The 20,927-nt window shown below is 44.2% G+C and overlaps 2 protein-coding genes across 2 annotated transcripts; both read left to right on the top strand.

The window, feature by feature from the left end:
- Nucleotides 1-10,709: 10,709 nt before the first annotated feature.
- Nucleotides 10,710-11,478, top strand: LOC147881821 (ATP synthase delta chain, chloroplastic-like). The gene has a single exon (XM_087401459.1). The coding sequence runs from the start codon at nucleotides 10,855-10,857 to the stop codon at nucleotides 11,476-11,478; it is 624 nt and encodes a 207-aa protein (XP_087257585.1). The 5' UTR covers nucleotides 10,710-10,854.
- Nucleotides 11,479-15,421: 3,943 nt separating this feature from the next.
- LOC147881820 (uncharacterized) lies at nucleotides 15,422-16,962 on the top strand. The gene is made up of 4 exons (XM_087401458.1): nucleotides 15,422-15,519; nucleotides 15,601-15,661; nucleotides 15,755-15,897; nucleotides 16,959-16,962. Exons 1-4 carry the CDS (start codon nucleotides 15,422-15,424, stop codon nucleotides 16,960-16,962), a joined length of 306 nt encoding a protein of 101 aa, XP_087257584.1.
- Nucleotides 16,963-20,927: the final 3,965 nt, after the last annotated feature.

The following is a 20,927-nucleotide window of genomic DNA, read 5'->3' as shown; positions in this document are numbered from 1 at the left end:
ACTTTACCTAAAAGCTACCCATTTCCTATAAAACTCTACTTCTCCTCATTCTCTCTCACAACTTTCCTAGAGTTCCTCCACCACCTCCCCACCCAGGTACTCCCTCCCTCCCTTCCCTTCCCCTCTCCTCCCTCCCCTCCCTTCCCCTCTCCTCCTGCTTCCCATCCCCTCTCCTCCCTTCCCACCTCCTCCCACTTCCCATCCCCTCTCCTCCCACTTCCTCTCTCCCCTCCCCCCTCCCTCCTTCCGCTTCCCCCTTCCTCTCTCCTCCCTTCCTCTCCCCTCCTCATCTTTTCCCCTGTCCTCTCCCTCCTCCCGCTTGCCCTTCCCCTCCCTTCCCCTCTCCTCCCACTTCCCCCTCCCCTCCCCTCTGCTCCCCTCCCCTCCCCTCCCCTCCCTTCCTCCCTTTCCCTCTCCTCCCACTTCCCCCTCCCCTCCCCTCCCCTCCTTTCCTCCCGCCCCTCCCCTCCCTTCCCCTCTCCTCCCCTCTTTTCTCACTTCCCTCTCCCCTCCCCTCCCCTCCTTTCCTCCCTCTCCTCCTGCTTCCCCTCCCCTCTTCTCCCGCTTCCCCCTCCGAGCGGTGAGGGGGAGGTGAGGGGAGGGGAGGAGCGGGGCGGGGAGGGGAGGGGAGGGGCAGGGCGGGGAGGGGTGAGAGGGGAGGGGAGTGGAGGCGAGAGGGGAGGGGCAAGAGGGGAGGGGCGGGGCAGGAGGGGAGGGAAGGGGGAGGGGAGGCGAGAGGGGAGGAGTGGGGGGAGGGGCAAGGCGCGAGAGGGGAGGGGCGGGGCGGGGAGGGGAGGGAAGGGGGAGGAGCGGGGAGGGGAGGCGAGAGGGGAGAGGCAGAGGGAGGGGCGGGGCAGGGAGGGGAGGGGAGAGGGGAGGGGCGAGAGGGGAGGGGAGGAGCGAGAGGGGAGGGGAGGGGCGAGGTGGGGAGGCGGGAGGGGCGAGAGGGGAGGGACGAGGCGGGGAGGCTGGAGGGGAGGGATGGGGCGGGGAGGCGGGAGGGGCGAGAGGGGAGGGACGGGGTGGGGAGGCACGAGGGGTGAGAGGGGAGGGGAGGGCCAAGGAGGCGAGGCGAGGGGGGAGGGGCGGGGAGGGGGGGTTAATGAGGGGCGGGGAGGGGAGGGGAAGGGGGGGATTAACCCCCCCACCTGTTGCGTGTGCAACAGGTTGGCCCGCACAGGCCAACCCATTGTGCATGCAATAGGTTGGGGGGGCGCGGGCGAACCTGTTGCACATGCAACAGGTTGGGGGGAGTTAATCCCCCCCTCCCCGCCCCTCCCCCCTTGTGTCCCCTCCCCTCCCCTCCCCTCTCACCCCTCCCCTCCCCCCCACCCCTTGTGCCTTCCTGCCCCCTCCTCGCCGTCCTCCTTCCCGCCCTCCCCCCCTCTCGCCTCCCCTCCCTGCCCCTCCCATCCTCCTTCCCGCCCTCCCTCCCCTCTCGCCTCCCCTCCCCGCCCCTCCCCCCTGCCCCTCGCGTCTCCTCGGATGCCTCCCATCGCGAGAGGCATCCGAGGAGGCACGAGGGGCGGGGGGTGGCGAGAGGCATCCGGGGAGGTGCGAGGGCCAGGGGGAGGGGCAGGGAGGGAAGGCGAGAGGAGGGGAGGGCGAGAAGGAGGACGGGAGGGGCGGGGAGGGGAGGCGAAAGGGGAGACGGGCGGGGAGGAGAGGGGAGGGGAGGCGGGAGGGGCGGGGGGAGGGGAGGCGAGAGGGGAGGGGAGCAAGGACGACGGGAGGTGCGGGGAGGGGAGATGGGAGGGGAGGGGAGAGATGGGGAGGCAAGAGGAGAGGGGAGGGGCGAGCAGATGGGAGAGGAGGGGAGGGGAGGGCGGGGGATTAACCCCCAAACCTGTTGCGCGCACAACAGGTTGGGAGGGTAATCCCCTCCTCTCCTTAAGTGGGGGTCCTTCGAGGCTCAAAAAAATAAATTAAAATTTAAATAAATAAATAAAATTAAAAATTTTAAATATACAAATAAATAATTAAAATTAAATTAAAAAAATAAAAAAATAAATTAATAAATTTAATTTGATTTAATTTAAAAATTAAAATTAAATAAATAAATAAAATTTTAAAAAAATTTAAATTTTTTTTAAAAAAAATTAATTTAAATATATAGATATATAAGTAAATAAATTTAAATAAATAAAATAAAAATGAAATAAATTAAATAAAAATTAAAAAAATAAATTAACTTTTTTAATGTATGTTTATAAAATATTTTGAATTAAATTATTTATGTAAAAAAATATTAGATTAGAAAATAGTATTTAGAAATATTTAAAAAAATGTTTTCAAAAATATATTTAAACTTGTAAATTTTTAATTAATTTTTAATATTTAATATTTAAATATTTAATTAGCAATTTTTTTAATATTTTGAGTTTGAAAATCATTGTTATTCTCATTTTTTATTTTTGATTGCTTTGTAGAAAACTATGGCTACAATATCTGCAGCAGTAACTACAGTATCTTCAACTATACCTACACCATCGAGTGCTGCAACTACAGGAACAAGGAGTGATCATGGAGCAGATTCAAGTTCCACAGCTATTTCCAGAAAGAGAGAAAAAATAACTCCTACTCCACGTGCAGATCGTTTAAGTGCAGGTTATTTAAAACTAGGCGAAAAATTAATTAGTGATGATCAGGAGGATCCGAAAGAAGAAGATACAAGTCTCGCAGACTTTTCTATAAGTGTGGCAGACCTACATCCTCCAGAGGATAATGGGTACTTTTGGGGATTTTAACAATTCAGCATGGCCACAATGCTTATTGATCGAGCTTCGTTATTCACAAATCAAAGAAAGCTAGATATGACATTTGCATGCAAATTGTATGAAGATACAAGGAAAACAAGAACTCCAGTTGCCACTAATTTCACTCTTCGTCCTATGGCGTTTAAGAGACTTCAAGAAGATGATCCTACATTACCTGATGTCACATTTCAAAAGTGTGTGGACTTTCTTGATGCTTTTGAAAACTTTAGAAGGAGTGACTTTGTTCGTGGAGAATCTTTGTACCAAAGCCGATATGGACTGACATCGAGAAGAGATACATGCTGGCAAAGAATAGATTCTGGGAAATATGTAGGTTTGAGCCGGGGACGAGCATTTTCCGAGCAAAAACGTACGAGCGATCTGAGCAGTGGACCTTTAGTTAAGTCTAATTTGATACCTTCAATATATATATTTTTTCAATAAACATCATGTACAAAAAAATAAAGTAAAAATAATATTTCTTCCAAACAATTTATAGTCAAATGGTCTAGAATCTCAGGAAGATTGAATTGAGAGACATGGATAGATTTCTATAAAAGGACCATTCAAACACACCAAAAGGTCACCGAAAACTATAGTGTGGTGAGTAATACATTGTTCATACACAACTCTTAAAGAAGCTGTGGGCAACAAAATACTGTTTACATACATATAGCTATATTGTGTCAAGCAAATGACTATCAAAATGCACCCAAAAAGTCTTCAAAAGCTACAATGGTCATACAATATTTGTATGCACCTATGCAAGTTCCTTTGATATAACCACAAGTAGAGATAAACACCCTTCTTAGCAAGCAGGTAGAGCTTGGTAGAGTTCTTGCCTACTTAGTGCAGATTGGTGAATGAACATGTGTATCTTCTCATCTAGACCCAAGTATTGCATATAAATGTAATACAGATGTTTGCATGGGATATATCTGTTTTGCCCTTGAGAATGGCCCATAAAGTCCAGACATGTGCATGATGGGAACACTGAAACCACAACATTGTACTTGCTCCCTTTTCTACGTGATCCTGGAGTGGAAACTAGGTACTCCACATGCTCTCTAGGGACAACTATATTAACATTGTGAACAACACATTCCAAGGAAATAGACTTAGCTATCCTTGTTCTCATTTCACATGTCACCTCAGTTACCCATTCCACAACCATGCCATCCCTTGTGCTCGGTCTACTTGTTAAATCAGCAGATTTGGCCCTAGTGCATTGCTTTTTTAATCTAAATCCTCCAGCTACTAATAACCTCATTTCTTCCTCATCCAGGCTTGTCCCCTTCTCAATAGGCCACTCCCTCGGCACCTCAGGTGGTTTTCCTTCAATGCAATTTGATGGTGTCCATGTGTGGTCCATGTTATCCCCACAAAACCAAATCAATTGCCTTCGAATGCCTGCTTTGGTGTTGATTCTCCCAAAAAAGCTAGGTGCAGGAACACCTCTCTTTCCCGTCCTACCCTTGTGATCTATCAATTTGTGGCATTTGATTCCTTTGTCCTCTAAGTATCCTTGACATCTCACCTCACTACCTGCATTAGTTCTTCTTATAGCCCACATAGTCTTGTGTACTACCTCTTCTTCAACATATTGATTTGTTTTCAAGATTGGTGTGGTATTTTGTTTTCTCTTTCTTGGCTGATTTACATACTCATATTCTGGACGATGTGAATCATTTGCATACACTGCTTCTGAGAAAGATTTTGACCGCTTCCTTCTCACAGTCTTCAAATCACCCATACAATCTTGACCTCCAATAGTTGCATCCACCTTGCTAGCCACCTCATTACTGAGATCAATGAACTTGCATGAGTTGCTCCCTATGTCCCCATAAGAGTGCCTTCGAGATAGCTTTTCCAAACTAGGTCCACAACCCAAGTGTAGTCCCTTTAGATATTCTGTGTATCTTGCAGTTTGCAGCAAAGCACCCGTCATATCTGTCTCACAAGCATTTTTTAGTGTGACATATTTCACTCCGTCATTCGATGCCAACCAACTTCCATGGACTGACTCTGCAAGGTTGGCTCTAGGAACTAAAAACTGGTCAGATCCCTCCATGCCCTGTGTGTGCCACAACATAGATTAGTTTCCAATAATCAAAAAACAATAAAGTTGTGAATGAAATAACAATAGACCTACCTTGAGAATGTATTCTCCCCAATGAGCCACTCTTGCATGCCACCACACAATCCATGTTTCTAAAATGGAGATGTCCTTCTTATGTGCATGATGCTTGAACCACGAACGGAGGTTTTTCAACTCGATGTCCGCAGCTTCTTGAGATGGAGCATTCTTCCACTGTCTACACCTTAGCTTGAACTCCTCACGATCAAATGATGGAAGGAACTTAGCATGGTTTTCCAAGCTTTGCTCCCAATGAAATAAGCAAGATCTCTCTTTTTCTTTGAGCACCTTATTGGCATCACCATTGAATACCATTCTAATTGCACGCCAATTTGCTTGTGCCTCATCAGCCATAAACCCTTTAAATTGAGGCTTTGGGAATCCCTCCTTCTCCATGACTCTATTTAACATTTCCCAAAAAAGGATCTGGGCTTCTGTATCCTCAACCTTGAAATCCCCAATAGCAATAGTTTGTAGCTCTTGAACAAAAGGGTTGTAAACATGGCATGCCATTGTATTCCAATCATGCATACGTTTGACAAAATCAAAGCAAACCCAGCACGATCCTAACTCTCCACCTGGCCTCATCTTGTTCACTAGATCAACACCACTACCATGTCCCTTGGTAGACATCTTGAAAACATGACATCTTTCAAAAGAAGAAAATTCAAGTTGTCCAGGGAACACCATGCTCTGAAAATAATCATATACACACTTTCTTTTCAGTTGTAAAAGAGCATCATAACCATCTGCAAAGGATCCACTTTCAATTTGGGCCTCCCTTTTCCAACGTGCGAGCCTACAGTTAAGAACATGTAGCATCAAAATCCCATTACTTATTTTTCATAAAAACTTGAGTACTTTTAATCACATTAAGAGGACAAGTATGCACATACCTTCTCTTGTCCAAAGTTGGGGTAATCTTCTCTAGTAATGATGTCAATTCAGCATCACTCATGGCTTTCGGATCATCTTGAATGACGGCATCCAATATTATTTTTTTTGCTAATGTTTTTTGCAAGGCTTTAGGTCTTCCCATCCCATCTCTTTGTATGAGCTTAGTCAACCTAGCCTTAACTTCCTTCACAGCACCTCTAGAACTTCCTTCACCAACGGGATGCAAATGATACCCTGAGTGTATAACACACCTCTTAAATTGTGTATCACCCTTGGGGTGTGGGTAACATACGAATAGCCTACATGGGCACTCTTGCTCGCAGAAAGGACGAGCACCACAATGCAAACACTTAAGAGTACTATTTTCGCCAACATATGATCTTTGAGGACACACTCGTGAAAGTCTCCCTTGCCAATGCTTCTCATTGGCCTCTTTGGTTCTCTCCAAGTGAGGACAAAATATGTTTTTGCATTGTAGATGCCCACCACATCTTCGAATTCTAACTAAACCATCAAATCCTGTCATATTACTTGTTATATCATCCGTCCAAACATGGCTGTCGTATTTGGTTTCTATCCCCTCAGCACGGTTAGGGAGGTCCGAAGCGGGAAGCTCAAACAAAATATTGCCATCATACTTTATTGGAAGAGCATCAACTTCTTGTATTGTTGTTACAATGTCCATAGCTTTTTTGAGTGCACTTCTTGCAGGAAGGTTTTTCAAGAGAGGAACCAAACTCATAGTCTTATCGGATTGTTCATCTACTTGTTTTTTATCCGACACTTCCTTACTGATTTCTGTCAAAAGCTTTACACCTCTAACAATGAAGGTGGTTCCAAACTGAGTGTCAAGATGAAACAAGGACTCCTCACCTACAAAGGGAACCTCAAAGGACAAGTCGTCACACTTGCTATCAAGTAGTTGATGCAAAGAGATTGAGCTCGGTGAAAGTCCAAATGCTAAGTGAAGGTATTCCCTACTAATGCGTGCAACACCATTAGTTGTTGCGACTTGCAGTGTCTTCGACCTATTGTCATTGGACACAATTGCAAAATCCATGGAGCTTGTGGAACACAATCTCCCTACCAGTGTTGAGATCTATTGCAAGCAAACGAGGCACAAGTGAGCAAGCATGTGAGCAACAGTAGTTCACGCACTTGTCTCCTTTCGAACTCTATACTGACCAACTCTGCACTTGTAGTGCAAAAGCATAGAAAGAGGCCATCATTGTTCTTTGATACTAAATCAGCTAGACGATCAAACTCATAATATAACCACATTCATTGCCACCGCCACGTCCCAAGCACACAAGTCCTTGTAACTGCCAATTCAGAAGAATCTACTCATATAATCAATTCACAACATTCAGTCTGACCGCCCACGTTCCAAGCACTCAAGTTGGCACCCCATTTATCATTCATTGAAACTTTCTCTACGATGGAGAGGATGGAGAGTCATTAAAGAGCCATGTTACTCAAGGTTGATTTTTCCAAGTCCAATGCACACGAAAAAGAACCACTACAAATTAGTTTCGCTGGCGAAACTATATTAGCAGATGCAACTAGCTCAAAGAATGGATGGGAGGTGCTGACGGAAGCTTGGATGGAGGGTTTGTCAATTTCACTACACTAGCAATCTTCAAGTTTATGGGAGCTGTTGCTTATATCTCTTACAATTTCGGCAATGAAAAATATCAAAATGTCAGTACTTTACTTTAAACAATGGAAAACATCATCTTTAGGATATCTCTTACAATTTCGGCAATGAAAAATATCAAAATGTTAGTACTTTACTTTAAACAATGGAAAACATCATCTTTAGGATACCTTTGCCGAAGAGGCCTTAAATGGGTGTGTATCCCTAGTCTAATTTTTATTCTAAAAACAATCATACCAAAGGATGGAATAGTTGCGAGAGAAAAATCATGGACATGATGCCATCATTAGATCTAATGAAATAATAGAGCTCAAGAAGGTTAATGGATTGAAACTAGTGAAGACTAGTTTCGCCAGCGAAACTAGTCAAGACTCTAGGATGACACCCTAGGATGACACCTCCTCCGCCGCCTCTATCTCCGCCTACGCCTCTATCTCCTCCAAACACCTACAAACGCCCACGCCTACGCCTACGCCTCTATCTCCACCTACGCCTACGCCTTTATCTCCGCCTACGCCTTCAAAAGCCTCCGTCTCGACCTTTATCTCCGTCTTTATCTCCGCCTCCAAACTAGTTTCCGAATCTAGTTTCACCAACGAAACTAGTTTCGCCGGCGAAACTAGTCTTCACTAGTTTCGCCAGCGAAACTAGTTTCCGAAACTAGAAGGAAACTAGTTTCCTAAACTAGTTTCGCCAGCGAAACTAGTGAAGACTAGTTTCGCCGGCGAAACTAGTGAAGACTAGTTTCGCCGGCGAAACTAGTCTTCTCGCCAGCGAAACTAGTTTTCGAAAAACTAGTTTCGAAAACTAGTTTCACTGGCGAAACTAGTCTTCAAGCTATCCAAGCAATCTGTGGGGCTACCGAGGAGTTGTGGGGCCTTCTTCCTTTAGCACACCCTTCTCGTGAGCTAAAGTAAAGAGTATCACAAGATGTAGCATTTTTACGGGAGGTTTAATGACGTCATGAAAAATACTGCATGAAATCCGCATTTCAGATTGAAGAAAAGTTTCATGTATGTTTGGCATCCGGAACAAGACTCATCGACACTTCTTTTCGACCGCGTAACAGGTCTAGTGAAGTAGAGAATGTTGATCTAGTTAAATCAGTGAGTGTGGGGGACGATTGGAGGAGCTCTGCTTCGCACAGAAATACGCACTCATTCCACTCGTCAAGCAAGAGTGAACGTGATACAATGGCACATGATAGACTTTCAAAGCTACCTTGGAAGAAGTCGTGTAGTCCACCCCGAAGGCTTCCTGATCTCCGCATGCACCGTTCCTGATGATCGTGAGTGGGTTCACTGGGTTGCCACTTGCCAGGACCACTTGCGTGGTTCGAGTTAATCAGGCCCGAATTCTCGAGCAAACCCACAAAGTACTCGGGACACTGGAGTCCGGGATGCGCCTTCATTCAGTGGGCAGAGGGGGAATTCGATCTGTGCAGCTGTCGAGAATTACTGCGCCTCATTCTGTGCCACACTCTGGAAAAAATCCGCAGACGGCCACACTCTGGAAAAAATCCGCTGTGCAGCTGTCGAGAATTACTGCGCCTCATTCTGTGCCACATTCTCGGCCAAAACGCAGACGGCCACACTCTGGAAAAAATCCGCTCGTCCACAGCACTGAGCAGGGGTGGGCGTGTAGGCCTTGGGGGGGGGGCACTATTATCCGAAACTAGAAGGAAACTAGTTTCCTAAACTAGTTTCGCCAGCGAAACTAGTTTCCGAAACTAGTTTCGCTGGCGAAACTAGTGAAGGAAACTAGTTTCGCTGGCGAAACTAGAAGGAAACTAGTTTCCTAAACTAGTTTCGCCGGCGAAACTAGTGAAGACTAGTTTCGCCGGCGAAACTAGTGAAGACTAGTTTTGCCGGCGAAGACTAGTTTCGCCGGCGAAACTAGTCTTCAAGCTATCCAAGCAATCTGTGGGGCTACCGAGGAGTTGTAGGGCTACCGAGGAGTTGTCTGGTTCACTTTTCCATTTCCACAAGCAAAAGTTGTATGGAAAAAATCCGCTCGTCCACAGCACTGAGCAGGGGTGGGCATGTAGGCCTTGGGGGGGGGGGGCACTATTATCCGAAACTAGAAGGAAACTAGTTTCCTAAACTAGTTTCGCCAGCGAAACTAGTTTCCGAAACTAGTTTCGAAGGCGAAACTAGTGAAGGAAACTAGTTTCGCTGGCGAAACTAGTTTTCGAAACTAGAAGGAAACTAGTTTCCTAAACTAGTTTCGCCAGCGAAACTAGTGAAGACTAGTTTCGCCGGCGAAACTAGTCTTCAAGCTATCCAAGCATAGGAGTTGTGGGGCTACCGAGGAGTTGTAGGGCTACCGAGGAGTTGTCTGGTTCACTTTTCCATTTCCATTTCCTTTCACTTCATCTTCTTCTTCTTCTTCTTCATCTTCTTTTTATAGTACCTACAATCGCGCTTTTTATAGTCTTCTTTTTATAGTCATCTTCTTCATCTTCATCACATCACTTTTCCATTTCCACAAGCAAAAGTCCTTCTTCCTTTCACTTCATCCTTGGAGGATAGAGAACTTGAGACCTCGGTTGCCTGCCTCTCGCAGGACCTCCACAAGCTGTCGCTTTCCCACCTCCATCACCGCCCTCGTCTCCACCGCTAGTGGCTTGCTTGCCATGCTCCAGGAGCCCCACCCCGCTCTCAAGATTCACGCCCTCACCAACATCAACACCTTCGTCGATTACTTCTGGCCCGAAATCTCCACCGACATATCCAGCTTGTATGGTTTTTCGGAACCCCTTTTCCTTTTTTCGCTTGCTTATGATGTGCAGTTTGGAGGGTGTTTAAGGTTCTACTTTTGTCCGTTTTTCTTATCCAAGCAATGTGTGGAGGGATTGCTTATGTACCTCCATCCAACAAGGAGGAAAAGCTTGGGGTCTAAGTTGTGGATGTCCACCCAAAACAACGAAAAGTAGGGGGATCCTTCGCCGGCGAAACTGGTCTTCACTAGTTTCGCCAGCGAAACTAGTTTAGGAAACTAGTTTCCTTCTAGTTTCGGAAACTAGTTTCGCCAGCGAAACTAGTTTCCTTCACTAGTTTCGCCCTCGCCCTCGAGACCTCCAGCTCTCAAGACCTCCAGCTCCTGCTTCCTGCTCCGGCCCCTTCGTCCTCCACGAGTTCGGAGATTGAGCCGTTATCGTTGGAGCGAAGACAACTCCATCGGTCGGAGCTAGGCGGGGGAAGAAAATCATCCCTCTACGTTGAGCTAGGTCGGAGCTCAACGTCGTCCATGGCTCCCTCGCCCCTCTTGCCGCCTCCTCCTCCTCCTCCTCTCATCGCCTCCGCTTTCTTCCCCACCCCTCCCCTGCCCTCCATAGCCTCCTCTTCAATTCCTTGACCTCCAAAATCCCCCAGCCTATCGGTCGTGGCCACCGCGCCGTCGTTTCCATGTCTCGCTCCGCCGCTTCTGGCTACACTGCCGCCCTTGCCGATGTCGCAAAATCGCAGAACATCCTCGAGGCCGTGCATGACGACGTCGAGAAGCTGGGTCGCTGCCTCGAGGATAAGCAGTTCTTCTCCTTCATCAACAATCCTGTCTTGAAAGGCGAGGACAAGAAAGCCGTGATCAAGAGCTTGGCTGCCGAGGAGACGTTCCAACCCGTCACAGTGAACCTTCTCAATCTCATAGTCGACAACAGAAGGACTGCGATTTTGAAGCCTCTGGTGACGGAATTCGAACTGCTCTACAACGACATGACGGACACGCAGGTCGCGGTCGTCACATCTGCGGTTGAAATCGACAAGTCGCAGCTCTCGCTCATCGGAAAGAAAATCCAGAGCATGTATGGCTCGAAGAACGTGAAATTGAAAAATATGTCCAATGACTTGGGCTTGTTGGCTTCTCCAACAATAGGCTTTGGTACGTACAAGGGCGAGTTTTCGGTCCCTTATGTTAAGCGGATTAACCCAGAACAACACAGTGACTGCCTGGATGAGCTCGGCCCAGAGGCAGATGTTGCTGCATATGCCACGGTTTTGAGACATTGCGCCAGTCATCATTACGTATATTGATCGGGGATGACAGCCCGGCACGTCTACAGGTTGGCATCAGTTAGTCTTATTCGTAGAGGAGAATTATCTGCCCAACTATCTAGAGCACCTTTCCCCAGATTTCGGGAAAGATCGACTTCAAATCAAGGCCATTCGGCTTTTACGAGTTTCCCCTCTTCCCAAGTTTCGCTGGCGAAACTAGTGAAGACTGGTTTCGCCTTCACTGGTTTCGCTGGCGAAACTAGTCTTCACTAGTTTCGGAAACCTTTATCTCCTCCACCTTTATCTCCTCGACCTTTATCACCATTCATGGCACATTCACCACCATGGTAGACATGGCTCCGACGTCCAGAGTCTCCACGTAATGTCCTAACTCGTTGATGTCAATCTACTATCGACGGGCGCACTTCATAATTGAAGAACTGCTAGAGAAATCGCATACTTAGAGAAACACGAGGCCTTCGTTGGGCACACGACAAGAGCAATACAGAGATAGAATCGTGCTAAATAACAGATTTAAACGATTCATCACGAGTCATATGAAGCGCGTGCATCTTGGGGAAAAGACTTGGCAAGGGTGGTGAAACAACGTGCAAAGCAGGAGATGGATGGGGAAAATGATCTAAAGAGAGCGAGAAGCTGGAATGAGGACTAAGGACGAAACAAAGAGCTATAGAGAGAGAGAGAGAGAAAGAGAGAGACAAAAGGACAGATAGACACAGACAGAGAGAGAGAGAGATAGGGAGGGGGGTACCAAAGGTGTGAGGATAGGAGGGATGGAGGAGGTGGGTTGTGGTGAATTGAGCTGAAGAGAATGGATTGGGTTGGATTGGGAGGAGGAGAAGGTCTGAGAGTGGGAGTGAGAGAGAGATGTGTACCGGTAAGTTGTTGCTTTTTCAAAATGATACTGCTTTTCTTCCGGCTCAAGAATCTCCCTCTTGAAAGCCGATAGTCGACACGCCCCATGTGTAGTCCTTGGGATTGCAATTGGAGGACGGATGCTCGTTCGAAAGCAGGATTGGGGAGGGATTGGAGGATGGTATGCCAGAGGTCAAGAATGAACTGAAGGAGCTTGAGCAAATTGACATTGAAAATGATATTGAGGATCCTGGGGACAACAAGGATAAAACTATAGATGATCCATCCAACAAAGTAGGAGTTAAAGATGATGTGGAGGATATCATTCCAGAGTGTGTTGAGAGACCTTCAGGTGCAGATATTTTGGAGCTTCTTACAGTAACTAAAGAAATTCCACCTCCTCGAATTCCCTTGTGTCGTTGTCTCATAAACCCAGTTGTGCGTCAAATTAGGAATGATCTGACCATTTTGAAAAGAGCATTTGAAACAGAGGGATACATTCCGACCAAAGGATCTTTTATTCTATCTATCAAAATGCCTGATGGGTCTTCCAAGGATGTTGATGATGTCACAAGAGAACGTTGGGACAAGAATTGGAGCTTAGTTAATGATGAGTTTGAATCAGAGATAATTGGCACACCATGGAGCTTTCTATCAAACAAAATGTTCTTCGTGTGGGAAGGAAATCATCGTACGGCATCTTGGATGGAAAGCATAGAAGAGCTTTACACAAATATCAAGTCTAGACACATTAGAGTGCAAGCTCAAATTATTGAACCGGAAGCAAAGGATGAGCTTAAGCTTGTTGCTGCTCTACAAAGATTTAACTTGTAAGCTTTGTTGTTTATGTTTACTATATTGCGCAAGAGGGTTGGATTATTTGAATAATCCTTGAGATGGTAAGTGCTTGTAAATGAAACCAATTTTGATCCATTTAAGTCAATGGTTGCAGGCTTAATGAAGATGCAATTGTTGTTACTAATCTCAAGGATTATTTGTACCACACAAGCACACTCGTATCCTGTGATGCTCAATATTTTACTCAGGATTTTAGTGAGGAGGAGAAAAAAGCTATTGAGTTGGCAAGACAGAAAGAGGTTGGAAGTGGACGAAGGGTGTGGTATCCCCTCACCCAAACTATTCTTGGGAGGATGGTATTTGCTGTAAGTATTAGTTCTTTAGTTTATATATTTTGCTTTGTGTTCCAATAACATTATGATGAGATTATCTGTTTATGTTGAAAGGGGAAATGGAAATCAGATTTTGAGGCTCAATGCAAGAAATTGCATTCTTCCATGCCAAAGGATGAGAGAGAGTCCAAGATTCATGAGATTAAGAAGACTGTGGGAGCAACATATCGAAGAAAAATTACACGGGTAAGTTTTCAATTTACCAAATTTTGTATTTATAGATCACAAATTTGAATTTGTAGTCCATAAAATTCTACGTTTTATATCTCAGATATTTGAATTTATAGTTTGCAAATTTGAATTTATAGTTTTCAAATTCTAATTTTACAACTCATAAACCACAATATATGATTTGAAAATTATAAATCTATAGTTACAACTTGTAAATTTTTAGTTTGTACTTTGAAAACCTTAATATATGGTTTGTTGTGTGTATCAAAGTCTCTTCTAAAACTTTACTATTTGGCAGATGCTTTCAATAGTCAATCCTTCCCATGGCAAGGAGTGGTTTAATATCCTTTGGAATTTACCATTTGAGGATACATCAATGAAGATCACTTTGGAGAAGCTTTACCAAGTATCAATTGCAACCTGTTCCAAGGCAAAGCAACTATCTATTCTTTCTCTTCTTGGTGCAGATGACAATCTAAAGGAGAGTTATGGGATGCCTATGACTGACCATGGTTTCATACCTTGGCTTGCAAAAGAAGTATGGATGGACCATGTGTTGGCAGATGCTGGGCGATTGCTTGACCAAGTGATGAAATCATCAAGCATTGAGGGTGCAGCTACACTTCCAGACAGTCCTTCTATTCTGGAATACTTTGATGGCATTATAGTGAGACACAGGCCTTTTTTGTTTGAGCCTTTAGCTTCATTGATGACAGTTGCTGTTGTTCCATCCAAGCAAGTTGATCTTACAAATGCCAGCAGACGATTGGTTTACAGGTGCGTTTTGGCTTTCGTTTTCAATGGAAATATATCTTTGTAATACCTTGCATTCTCTTATATTATCCTAAAAATCATTTAGGTATCTCCATTATCTGGCTGCAAATAAGAGTCTTAAGGTGGTACCATCCATTTGCAAGGCTTGGACTATGCTTGCACCTGCTACTTATTGCATGTACACCTCTCATATTTTTAGAGAGAATAAGCATAAGGATGGTCATATATTGCTTACGGAGTGGGAAAGGAAGCACTGCCCTTGGTGGATCGAGATGAAGGCTGGAACATGTATCGAGGAAGAGAAGGAAACTTATGATCGCCATTTAAAAGGTGAGTGCAAGTCAAACTCGGGTTCGTCGGGCAACATGGATGAGGCACAAAAGAAGAGGCTTGAAGAGGAGCAAAAAGCAATAGTAGAAAAGCAAAAGGCAAGTCATGTGACTCCAAATAACAAACGTGGTGGAAGACCTAAACCAACGGGCACTTCTAACACAGGTCTATTTTCTTATAACTCTTTCTTTCATGTTTCAAAGTGATTAGAAGCTTCCTACAAATTTAATTTAGGGTTCTTTGTTATTGTAGACGATGATCCACGAAAGGAGGAGTCTCTTCTTAGTAAGAAAGTGTGTAATACGGATATGGTTTATGTTCCTTTGTCCACTTTCTCATCATTTGCAACTCATATCTCACAAGAAAACTACAAAGTTTGGGAGTATGATTATGTATCACTTCGAAAAGAAGTTAAGCAATACAAGTACGATGGGGCTTTTCAAATCATAAGAAATTTTTACCATGAACTTGGTGGCATGAAGAAGTCACGCAATGGAAAAAATGCTGCATGGAGTGTGGATTTTTGCTTGATTGACCTTCCTACAGGATCTATAGTGAGTGGAATCAAGGGTGGAATCCCTGGATGGAACATTCTAAATGAGGAGCATATCTCATGCTCACTTGCTATTGCTTCATCTGTGATGGATGATTATGGATGGACATTGGTGATGTGTTCACCTGTATCCACTTCATTCGTTGAGCGTTTGGCAAGACAAATGAGACTAGAGGTTTCTTCTAGGTGAGCAATATATCACAGTTGATAATGTCTGTTTATGTGAATTGCATTCAGCTATTGGTATCTTATAGTTAGTACATGTAGATGGATCGTGGAGACGGGAGATTGCATTGATGTTGCGGATAATGTTGGCTTTGGTGTCAAGGTATGTCATTTGGCTATTTAAGTGATTGTCATGTTCTTGTTTGTTCGTATTTTAGTATTCTCCATTAACTTTTTCAATCTATGTTTCATATAGATTACTGCCTTTCAAATCCTATTGTTCTCTAGGATTGGCAAGAAGGCACATCACTATCTTGATAGGGCAAATAAAGTTTCCCAATCCCTTAAGGTGTGCATGGACAATTATTTCATCACTCATTACTTGCCTTCAAGTGTACGGTGCATAAAAGAGGGAAAGGGTGGACAGTGGCGTGGTGGGTTGGAGAAGAGTAGCTCCATGATGTTGATGTTCATGGAGTTGTTGTGTCCGATTGGAGGCTCTGTGCTTGAGCTTGGTGCAGGTACAGCACCTGGGATGAAAGCAGCAATTCACTCAGGACGTCCATGCATGGCAGTGGACAATGACAAAGAGATTTGCACAGGATACTTAGAAGGCATGCTTAGAGACAACTTCACAGAGGCAGGGCCTTCAAGTGTGAATCAAGCAGTCCTCATGATAGATGATGAGGAGACAGACTATGACTTTGATGCACCTCTTGATTAGTGAGTAATTTATTTGATCTATGTGTATAATTTAAGCATGGTTAGATACTGACTAATTGAGCTTAGTGTTCTGCCTTGCTATGCAGAAGATGTGGCTACCCAAATGGCAGGAGATAGCACATTCGATTATGAGTTGGTGGAGAGGCATCATGGACGTCTAGACTACATAGATGACTTGGCTGATGAGGTCTAGAGAGCATGTCCTGGCTTTTTATGGATTGATGCAAAACTTAATTTCTCATGTTTTCATTATCATCTCATGTAGACCTGGTTTCTTATGGATGGATAGCCATTACCTTCTTATGCAAACCTTAACTTCTTATGGATTGATAGATTATGGCTTTTGAATCATGTGATTTTAATGTTCTTTGACCTAATAATATGAACATGTCATAGTTGTTTTGGAAATGTATGGCAAGTTGTAATTTTTAGGTTTGAATTTTTAGGTGAATTCATAGATTACATCTTTGATTGTTAAAATATATATCCGTCCCTCTATTGAGTTTCGAAAGACTAAAAACAAATAATTGTTGGCAATCTCACAAGCTTGAGGGGAGGTATTAATAAGCATATCTACTTAAAAGTGAACAATGCCACTAGTCCTAATTTTGTTGGCATGTTGAGGCTTATAGAAAATACAATGAATGTGCAAATATAATACACACAACTGCATCATGAGAGCATTCAAACCAAGGGTATATGTCTTTGGCTCTTTGTACCTTGGTACATGCATGCAGTTAATATGAGCGCTGTCGATTGAGGTTTTTAAAAAAAGATATTCCATAAAAAAACATTCATTCAAGTATAACTCCATTGAGTGTTGCTCGGATAATCCGCTCAAGGGTTTCCGCTCATAATATGTACGCACCCGTTTGAGCCCATTGATGGGCAACACTTTTGTGAAGCTTGCAGGATTGCCCTTGATGAGGGAAGAAAAGCAAACTTGCCACAGATTGAGTGGATGGAAAAGTTTCAACGAGTCATTTGTCATGTATGCATATTTAACGATGACTCAAAGTACATTCTAGAATCAGAAAGGCTGAATTCTGCTCCATTTAGGTTGAAAAAAAGCTCTTCTCTTTCTGAGATCCTGATAAAGGCAAGGGAGTTATGGGTGGGCCATGGAAAGCCACAAACAGTGAAGGGCAAGAGACCTACATCTAAGTACTTGGCAAAGAGGACTCAGTTCTATAGATGCTTGAAAGGTGTTGTAAGCAATACGTAAGGCATACCAAGTAATAAGGTTGAGGCAAAGGATCTAAACACCATTATTGCAAGATACAAGGATGTCACTTGCATTGTCTTCTGTGAGGACTCAGTGTTTAAGAGCATAGTGGATGTTTGCCAAGCATATGAAACAGGAAAGATATCCTTTGAGGCACCAGAGCACACTACAACTCAGAGGAAATAAATAATGAAACTGATGTCTATTGTTTGGTGGAGAGCATTAAGGTTTGTTCCAGATATAATAACCGAAGAATTATGCAAGAAGATCCTAAGCGGTGACTGCTTCTTTGGAAAGAAGAGTAAGCATAACAACTTAGATGAAGTGGTCACCCGAATGATTCAAAGTGAGGCTGCTCTCTCGGCACTAGTGTTTTTATTGAAATCTGATGATGAGTTAGCTGGCAAGTCAATTAATGTGGATAAGAAGAAAGCACTTAGCCTAGGTCAACTCCTTGATAAGACATGGGCTAGAAAGTGGTTGGCTTCAATGGATGCAAATGCCACACCAACAAAGGATCTAAGCTAAAATGCCAAAGATTGTTGAGACAGAATATATGGACATCAAGAAAAACACCTTGCAGTCCACTGCCCAAGGTAGAGCAATTGGTGGTTTAGATGATGGTTCTCCATTCAGCTTCTCCTATGATATCTTGCTATCAGAGAATGATACAAATTTTGCACACATCAATGGCATTGATACAGAGCGTTTCATAACAATGAGCGGTCATGCTTGGGAGAAGCCATGTGTATTTTTCATAGATGAATTGCAAGACCTTGCAGTGTCACGGATAGTTGAACTTGTGCGGTTTATCATAGAAGGTCCTATGGTAGATAAGGAAAGATCAACATTGGTCCTGTTCGTGACAAAATCACAAAGGGAAGCCTTGTATGTGAGTTTGACATCTGCATTTGGGTATTTACTTTCAAAAGTATACCATGGTATAGTCCTATGCAATCATATGACTGTCTTGGAAGGCATTTCCATTCAAGTCTTGCAGCCTTTCTTGATGTGCTTCTTATCTAGGGGTGGTGGCAATCTAATCAAAATTCCTTTAAGGACTCTCAAGGTTCATTACTTTGAGGACAATAAGGTTAAACTTGATGCAGCAATGGTGGATTACAGAAAGTCGATGGATCCTGATGTGATACTAGAGATGACAAAGAATTTACTAAATGATGGGTGGGAAGTAGCATTGTATCGAATGGGTTTTACTGCTAAGAAATTGCTACGCCAAGGTAGAAATGTAAATGTCATTGATACCCCTCATCATATTGAGTTCTTTGACACATATTACAGTTGCACTACCTTCTTTGAAGAGGAAAATGTCAAAGAAGAGGGTAGTGAGAAAAATGTCGAAGACCAAGGGTAGTGAGTTTGAGGGCGATGATTCTAGCTCAGGTGATGATGAGGATGAAAGCGCTGCATCCTATGACTTATGCCAAGAAGAAATCTGCACAAAGAATAAGGGTGATCAATTGTCAACTAGAGTCAAGGAGCCTCCACTCATCATACGGGAAGGCTCGTGGCAGCAGAAGTAGTAGTACAGCACGTCATAGGAAAAGGTAAGGCTAAAGAGGTGGAAGCACTTCCCTTGAAATTAAAAGTGAGGAAGGCACCTTTGATCTTGGGTGAAGGACATGTTAGATATCAATGCTCCACTCTCGTGTAACTACGTGGGAACCAGCTAACTCTACTTGTAAGCCCCCCCCATATGAGGAGAAGGCATTTGAGTAGCTCGGTTATCCGGTATGTCCTGGTTTGGACACCAGATGGGGGCTATGTGTGGCCTGATGGCTAGACGGCTTCACATAGAGTTGGCATACTGCCAACTAGGCTACATGCAACTACGGAAAGGCATCCCATGACTGACCGCATTGATGGTAGACAGTGCATTTCTTAGGGTAGCCCACTCTTGGGTTGCGGGGCCCGTTTGGAGCCCCAGATGATCTCGTATGGTTGTGGGCCAAACATAGTCCGTAGGTCAGTTGCTCTATTTTGCACCACAGTTCTATCATGTGGTTGGTGGCCTATTTCCAGACCAGTCGGCCATTTTGGGCGGATTGGGTCGGTCACCCAATTGGGTCTAACCGACTACGAGTGGTGGCTATATAAGAGCAAGCCCGTGAAGCGCATTATCATCACTGGCTACAGCAACCCTAATTCCTTAGCATCCAGCCTCTATCCTCTACTGTTTCTAGCATGCCATCGAAGCTTCTCTCACAAGAGCGGTGCACGGCTAGGAGGCACTGCCATCTATTGTATCAATTTTACAGTAATCAAATTTTTTGATTCTCCATACTATCTGCTTTTCTCTCTTGCATACGAGATCCTGTTATCTATTGAGCACAGATGTTTATTGTTTTCTTACATGGTATCAGAGTTTGGGCTCCAGCAAGAAGATTTGGTAGTGTGTTTTTGTTTGCGAGACGATTGTGAGAGATGGCCCAGCCCGCAAGACTGCGAATCCCACTGTTTGGCGAAAGCGGAAAGTTGGACGGCACTAACTATCTAGTCTGGAAGTTCAAGATGAAGACCATCCTAAGCGCATACGAGCTTTGGGATACTGCTACTGGGGTGGACCTGAAGCCAGTTGCAAGACCGAATCCAACCAATGTAGCACAACAGAGAGTACCAACTGCAGATGAGATTCTCACATGGACAAGAAGAAATGCAGATGCGTTGTGTTCTATTGTCTGTAGTGTAAGTGAGTCTGTCATGGCGTTAATTCAACATGTCACCATAGCGGAGGAGGCATGGACGGTCTTGAAAAATCAGTACGAGACCACGAATTAGATGCAGATTCATAATCTAGAGACTCAACTCGCAAACCAGAAACTGTCTGAGTCTGAAATGGTAGAGAAGTTCATCACCAGCATGAAAAATCTATGGGATCAAGTGACTACGATCAGCATCACCATCACCAGTGAGAATCTAGCACGAAGGTGCATACAGATCCTCCCACCAAAGTACCACGGTCTTGTTATGGTGCTGAATATGTGGAACAGAAATCCACTCCTCAACTTTGAGGATTTCAACGCAATGCTTCTGGAGGAGGAGATGCGTCAAAAGACAAGGACTGGAGAAGATTTGGATTTCTATGTTGGATCAAAGAAAGGTAAGGGTAAGGACTCTGGTAATCCATCTTCTTCTAATGATAAAAAGAGAAAGAAGAAGATCAAGTGCTTCTATTGCAACAAGGCAGGGCACAAGCAGAATGAGTGCTAGAAGAAGATTGCAGATGAGAAGAACGGAGTAAAGAAAGAGTCCAACAACAGCGTGTAGGCAGTACCAGTAGAGCTGTTTGTAACAATTGAGGAGATTTGTACGAAGGCAGTTCATGTACCTGCAGAAGAACCTTGGATTATTGACAGCTCGGGGGGGTCACTATGTATAAACCTCTATATCACGTGCGTTCAAGGCCTATATTTAAAGTCCCTTATCTGTAAAAAATTTCATTAATAAAATGTACCCCTTTTCT

The sequence above is a fragment of the Dipteris shenzhenensis genome, chromosome 30 (assembly GCF_047967505.1).
Source record: "Dipteris shenzhenensis isolate YYH24624 ecotype China chromosome 30, Dip_SZ_1.0, whole genome shotgun sequence".
NCBI lineage: Eukaryota > Viridiplantae > Streptophyta > Polypodiopsida > Gleicheniales > Dipteridaceae > Dipteris > Dipteris shenzhenensis.
This window is presented reverse-complemented; position numbering and strand designations above follow the sequence as displayed.

Excerpts from the sequence above, each read along its gene's own strand:
- LOC147881820 (XM_087401458.1), top strand. The coding sequence starts at position 15,422 with ATGGATGATTATGGATGGACATTGGTGATGTGTTCACCTGTATCCACT. Across the intron at positions 15,520-15,600 it reads AGACTAGAGGTTTCTTCTAG|ATGGATCGTGGAGACGGGAG; the intron begins GTGAGCAATATA and ends TAGTACATGTAG. Across the intron at positions 15,662-15,754 it reads ATGTTGGCTTTGGTGTCAAG|ATTACTGCCTTTCAAATCCT; the intron begins GTATGTCATTTG and ends TGTTTCATATAG.
- LOC147881821 (XM_087401459.1), top strand. The coding sequence starts at position 10,855 with ATGTCTCGCTCCGCCGCTTCTGGCTACACTGCCGCCCTTGCCGATGTC.